This window comes from Bufo bufo, chromosome 7, assembly GCF_905171765.1.
Source record: "Bufo bufo chromosome 7, aBufBuf1.1, whole genome shotgun sequence".
In the NCBI taxonomy this organism is placed as follows: Eukaryota; Metazoa; Chordata; class Amphibia; order Anura; family Bufonidae; genus Bufo; species Bufo bufo.
Genome location: NC_053395.1, coordinates 81,220,458 through 81,227,362, shown reverse-complemented (window position 1 = coordinate 81,227,362; position 6,905 = coordinate 81,220,458). Strand labels below are relative to the sequence as shown.

The following is a 6,905-nucleotide window of genomic DNA, read 5'->3' as shown; positions in this document are numbered from 1 at the left end:
TGTCCTCCACATCATCCTGCTATGACTGAGGAGTGAGCCATCCAGTCCACAATCTCATCCTCTTTGGCCTCAATAATAATCTGGTGCCTATCGGAAGCAGGAGACCTGTCAACCTACTATTACAACTACTACTATTTGTCAGATGGCTGATTCTGCTACTGCTGTTTGCATTACTACCCACATTCTGACTCTTGGATGGGTCACATAGGTCTTTCATCTTCCACTATTACGTTTGCCAGACATTTTATTATGAGGCCTATAAATGAAAATTCAGGTGTTTGGTACACAGATTATTAAATGTACTAGCAAAATTACAAGTGTTTTTTTTGTAATTTAAATGTAATGTCCTTCACCTTCTTCAAATACACTGTACACTGATATTGACAATTTACAATGGTAATACACTGTAATGCAATTATTACAGTACACAACGTTCACTAATAATGCATGGAAATCTTGACATAAAGCAGTGTGTTAATGGTTAACTGGTATATAAATGCTGTTATTGCAGCACAACTTCATCAATAATGCATGTTAATCTTGACCCAATGCATTAACGGTTAACTTATATAAATGCTGTTATTGCAGCATGGTACACATTCACTAATTCATGGTATGTTTTTGTTTTTATAAGGGGCAAATGCTCAGTGTTTGCAATGTGTGCTATTTAGATGATGCCTGCCAAGCCAACTCCACCACAAAAGCGTGTATGTGTGGATTTCAAGTTAGGGCGGCAGCACCAGTTATCAGTCTCAGCCTACATAGTACCAGTATTTCATGAGCTGCATATACTCAATCTATCAAGAGTAACAGCTAACTGAGTGGTTAGGGGGTGATGCTGGGCACCATATAAATACTTTGTTGATGGTGCCTTTGTAAAATGCACATCGCATTCACATACAAAGGGAAGTCTGTTTTATCTACCAATGCAAGATTGAGGCAGAAGATGGAACAGTCTTTGGGTAATATTACCTGTAGCTACTCGCCTTGATAGTGTATTGAGTGGACAGACGAGTTTCACAAAGCGATTTGCTAACTCAAGAGCCTTCTATTTGTCTGTCCACACACTACCTGATGTCTCCCTACTGGGTGTGCTGGTGATACTGATACTACCCTGTTGGGCGCTGTGTATCCCTACATCTGTTTACTTCCAGTGCACCAAAAGGAGGGGGGATATACACTATTCTATTTTGAGTGACTGCTTATTTTGGCTACATTGACTTGTCCCTTAAATACTTAGAGTGAGCAGGAATTGTTTTGTACCATTCTCCTGTTATATGCATACTGTATATCTCCACACAAACCTGTCTCTGAGCTCTACGGGCAGTTCTTTCCACCTCATGGTTTGTTTTTTGCTCTGATACGCACTGTCAGTTGTAAGACCTTGTATAGAAAGGAGTGCGCCTTTCCAAATCATGTCCAATCAACTGAATTTACCACAGGTGTTAAAATATATCAAAGATGATCAAGAGAAATGAGACACTCCAGAACTAAATTTTAAGTGTCATAGCAAAGGGTATGAATACTTATAGCCATGCAAAATATATATTTGCAAATATTTCTGAAATTCAGTTTTCACTTTCTCATTATACAGTAGGTATTGAGTACGGATTGATGGGGAAAACTTGTTTTTTTTATTTTAGCAACAGGCTGCAACATAACAAAATGTAAAAAAATTTTAAAGGCTCTGAAGCCTTTCCAAATGCATGTTATGCACTGTAACTGATTTTATTTTGCGATCTTGCTTTCTATAGAAAATGGAAGAAATCATAATAATCTATAGTGACGTCTGTGGTTGTTTCTTTTCATTAATGTCATCTTCACGTCCTTCCTCTCTTTTTTCTTTCTTCGCCCTGCAGCAAGAAAAAGTATTTGAAAAGAAAAAAAATTATTAAGCTGTGTTCACACATTCTTTCCTGAATAATAATTATTATTGATATTTTTCAGATACTGAAGTAAAGTGATCATGGAAAGTTACAATCAATGAAAGTAACAAATGTCTGTCAGCAAAGTATAGAGACATAAGCACACTGGGGGAGATTTATCATCTCTCCCTGCCTGATTTTTGTTGTAAAAAAGTTGCAAACCTAGGCGGTCATTTATTATACTAAAATACACCCATATTAGACATATTTCAGGAGCAGATTGTGATGCAATAGTTAGTTGCGCCGCATTCTTTTGACTTTTCCCGGCTAACGCAAGGTATAAAAAAGTGGTCGTGGTGTGGGCGGGGAAGGGGACGGGCCAGAAGGCAAATCTCATTCATCATTTTCTATGGCTGTTTTAGATGTTGAAAATGGTCTAAATGTAAGCTAGCTGGCTTACATTTAGACTGGAACTGGACGCACCAAAGTTATGTAGACGCCAGCGCCTCCTCATAACTCTGGCGAATCCACGCCAAGATATAGGGGTTATTAAGACCAGCATCTAAAATGTCAGTCTTAATAAATACCCCCCTAGTGTTTGCAACTTTTTCGATAACATTGCGACAAAATATTGTCATAAGTGGATTTTTTTTACATCACCATGTCCACTTTTCTGAAAGGGAGCATGGCGAGGGCGGGGAGGAGGTGTGGCCGGTGGTGTCATAACAAATTTATCTTCATTTTTACCAGTTTTCTGGCATAAATGTAGACATTCATTCATTGAAGATTGCAGATATGCTTGACCAGGCAGCTGCTCTGTATTCATTACATACAGTGGTGCTTGAAACTATTATATTTGGTTATTTATTGAGGAAAATCATCTAATATCACATGCCATGTTATGATTAGTAGATAATTTGACAGTTTTTTCAATTAAATGGTTGACAATTAGGTGTGAGTGCGACCTGTTTTATTTAAAGAACAGCGATCTTTCAAAGTGTGGTCTTCTCATCATATTTGTGTAAGTGTATATTGGCACATACAAAGAAGATCTTTGAGGACAGCAGTTGTTGATGCTCCTCAGGTTGGACAAGGTTAACAAACCATCTCTAAAGAGTTTAGACTCCTCCAATACACAGATTGGGGCAGATTTACTATGCACTGTACATCAAAAAAAGTTGTGGTTCGTACTACAAATTTTGATGCAAGGCTTTTCCGACAATTTTATTATGTTAATTCGTCAACATAGTCTTTTACGACTTGCCCGTAGATATTTCTTCACCAAAATGGGAGTGTCTAAAGAATGTATACGATTCTGACAGATTTACAAATGTTTACATTATGAATCTGGTGTATAAATTTGGCGTACATTACACCAATCTTAATTTGATGTAATTAAGTTACTTTTCATGCTCTGCTTTACTTAAAGGAATTATTTTTTTTATGCTTTATTCCATCCTCAGAATCCGTTTCTTCAGTCATTTGTTCATCTTAATTTCTTTCAACAGTATAAATTGCAGTAGAGGAAGGAGACTCTAGTGGAATGGAAACCGTACTTGGTGTGGTCTTCTTTATATTTTGTTTAAATATTTCACAAGGTCCATAAGTTTTAGGAAATCTACTATGAATAAATTCCTCAAATAACAGACACTTAATGCCATTTTTGGAGTGCATGCATTCGGCTCCAAATGCATTGCAATATACAACTAATTCCCTGCTGTCCCGGGTAATTTCCAGTATTGATGACCCATCCTTAGGTAAATAAATGGTTAATATTATAAGTAAATAAATGACCAAGCGTAATATTTTTGACTGTTTTGTTTGATTTGGTTATTTTTATCTACTTTTAGGACTTGTGTGAAAATTTGATGTAGTTTTACATCTATGTAGAATTTAGAAAACTCTGAAGGGTTCACAAACTTTCAAGTACCACTATACATTTAGGGTAGGTCCACATGGATCAGATTTGCTGTGGATTATTTGGAAGCAAATATACATAAATTTTTGCAGGCAAATAATGGAGTGGTAAATCTGCACCAGGATCTGCAAATCTTGGCATAAATTTGACATTGGGGCACCCGGCACCCCCTTCGCATCATCTATTTGAAGAGAGCAGTGCAGCCTCTTTCTAGGCCAGTGTCATCATTGCTCATTGTTCACATGACATATTTGCACCATTCAATTAAATGGGCCTGGCCCTCTATAACAAGCACAGCCACTATACATTGTATATTGCTGTTCTCTGTATGTTGTGAGGATACCACCGTGCTCACCGGAGCTCCATTGCCTCATCAAACAGCTGATCAGTGGTGGTATAAGGAGTCGGAACCCACAGATCAGATATTGATGGAAACACTTTTAAAACCACCGGCCTAATATTTTTTAGGAACCCCTTCTTCTGTTAATACAACTCTGACCTGTCGAGGCATGGACTGCACAAAACCACTGAATGTGTCATGTGGTATCTAGCACCAAGACATTAGCAGCAGATCCTTAAAGTTCTGTAAATTGGGAGGTGGGTGCTTCATGGATCGGACTTGTTTTCCAGCTTACGGTATTCTACAAATGCTCAGTCGGACTGAATTCTACTGTGGATAGGGGATAAGATGCTATCTTGGTATGTTAAAGGAAAAATGGGAGTGGGTCCCAGATATGTGATGCTTTTCTTTGGTAGTCCTTCTTAACTCTCTATAATCCATTCTCTCTTGAAGAAAACACTGCAAAAATAGGAAATTGGAACCATGAACACTACTTTTATAGTAGTTTTTCAATATTTACCTTTTCTTTCTTTTCACAACTGCGTAGGGCACATATAATAGGAAAATTAACAGGAGCACTCCACTTACTGAAGACAGCACAATCATTGCCACAGAGATTGCATCACCTATAACATTTCACAAAATGGAACACGGTTAATTTACAACATTTTATGTCCATTAATAATGTTTAAATGTAAAATAAGAAAAAAGGTGTCAATTACAAAGAACACAAACAACAAAATATGTAATAACAAAAAAACACATGTACACTTTAAATAGCAGAATAGTGGGACCTATTGTAAATTTCAAAAAGTATCGATGGGCTAGTAACTCAGTACTTTTATTTCATTTATGATTTTTTTTTGCACATTTTTTGTAACACTTGATCATTATCGGGTGGTATCATTACAGACAATGCCTTTCAAAATATGGACCCCAAGGTGATTCTGTCCTCACTTCCCGACAAGCTGCTGATTTTTGCTAGGTGAAGACACAGGACAGCCAGGCATTTTCTCTTTAGTGGCCGCTGCAGGGGAAATGTAGTATTGCATGGTTGCCATTCAGCTGAATGACTGTCTTTGTAATACACAGACAACCCAAGTCCGCCTGATTGGAAGCTAATCCTACACAGCGGCTATCTGGGGTCCCAAGTGGGGGAACAGCTCTGTGATGTCCATATGCCCTCATATGGCATATAGACAAGAGTTTTGTTCATGAGCCACAAACTTAAAGAGGACCTTTCACCTCTCCTGACATGACTATTTTAATAGCTTCAAGTATTCCCCACGTACTAACAATTCTGGAGCATCTATTCTTATGGCTCTATGATGTGCCATTCATTTTATTATTTCTACTAGAAGTTATGAATTACTGTAATTGCTAGCAGTCTGCAGTAAGGGTATAGAGGGGAGGTAACCAGTTGGGGGGATGTACCTGCGCAGACTTAAAATGGCAGCACTGATTGGATAGAGTGAGTCTGTGCAGGTACACACCCCCAACTTGTTACCTCCCTCTGTACCCTTACTGAAGGCTGATAGCAATTCATTCATAACTTCTAGTAGAAATAATAAAGGAATGGCACAACATAGAGCCATAAGAATAGATGTTCCAGAATTGTTATTACATGGGGAATGCATGGAGTTATTAAAACAGGAATGTCAGGAGTGGTGAAGGTCCTCTTTAATGTAAGCCATACAATTGTAAAACTTGTTACTTACTCTTTTCATTGTTGTCATCAGTCTCTCCTGGCTCTTCTGCAACAGCAGCAAAAATCATATCTTGAGTAACTGCAATAGAGCCATTGTGTGGCTCTGGAATGACACCCAAGAGTTTGCACATAAGTGGGTATATGTGGATGCTATCAAATGGTTCTGCAATGTAATTCTTTTTAAAATCTGGCCCAAAGGCACGAAATATCATCTTCATGTCCATTTCATTGTTGTCAAATCCGTGATCTCCTTTATTAACATATAATATTACTCGCTGAAAACGAAATGAAGAGCATTATAAACAAGGGCAGGAATACACATTGCAACTGTGTAGAACATACAATACAAATACTCTCTAAGGAAATGCAGTTTCACACTGAAGACATAAGTCTAATGGGTAGTGTACTAGAATAACTGTTTCCTTAAAGGGGTTATCCAATCCTATAAAAAGTCCCCCAACATGCCGAGCTCCCCACACTGAATATACTTACCCCGCTCCCCGCGCCGCTCCTGGTCTCCGCACCGGCACTGCTGCTTCTCTCCGTGCACGAATGAAAACATCCGGTATCGGGAGGGAGCCTCCCTAGCATCGCGGGTGACACTAGGGAGGCTTGTCCCTGCCTGCCATTGGCTGCTCCCCCCCAACACCGGATGTTTTCATCTGTGCACGGGGAGAAGCAGCAGCGGCAGTATGGGGGCCAGGAGTGGAGCGGGGAGCCGGGAAAGTATATTCAGTGTGGGGAGCCCGGCATATTCGGGGGCTTTTTATAGAATTGGATAACCCCTTTAAAGTGGTTGTCTCTTGACAACAACCCATGTCTTCATGTGATTTGCCCACCCAAGAGTACATCTATGAGCCTGAATGGAGAATCATTACGTATGATAGTGGAACCCATCATCTAAAATTCAGGCCTATGTCTTACAAGGTCAATAATTAACGAGAAATCCATATCCCAATATGGCTATGATCACTGGAGGGCTAGAGAAGCCAAGACAATCTGCTGCTCATTGGATCAGCTTCCATTTTAAAAAGGCTTATCTTTGTGAGTCTTTAAGTTGTAGAATCTTTTTTT

The 6,905-nt window shown here is 38.9% G+C and overlaps 1 protein-coding gene across 1 annotated transcript in view; it reads right to left on the bottom strand.

Moving 5' to 3' along the window:
• Positions 1–1,777: 1,777 nt before the first annotated feature.
• ENPP7 (ectonucleotide pyrophosphatase/phosphodiesterase 7) overlaps positions 1,778–6,905 on the bottom strand; it is a 77,902-nt gene continuing 72,774 nt past the window's right edge. Inside the window, exons 5-7 of the mRNA XM_040441457.1 lie at positions 5,842–6,106; positions 4,644–4,749; positions 1,778–1,853 (exon numbers count right to left, since the gene is read on the bottom strand). Of these exons, the coding sequence (XP_040297391.1) occupies positions 1,778–1,853; positions 4,644–4,749; positions 5,842–6,106 (447 nt within the window). The remainder of the gene's footprint in view (positions 1,854–4,643; positions 4,750–5,841; positions 6,107–6,905) is intronic.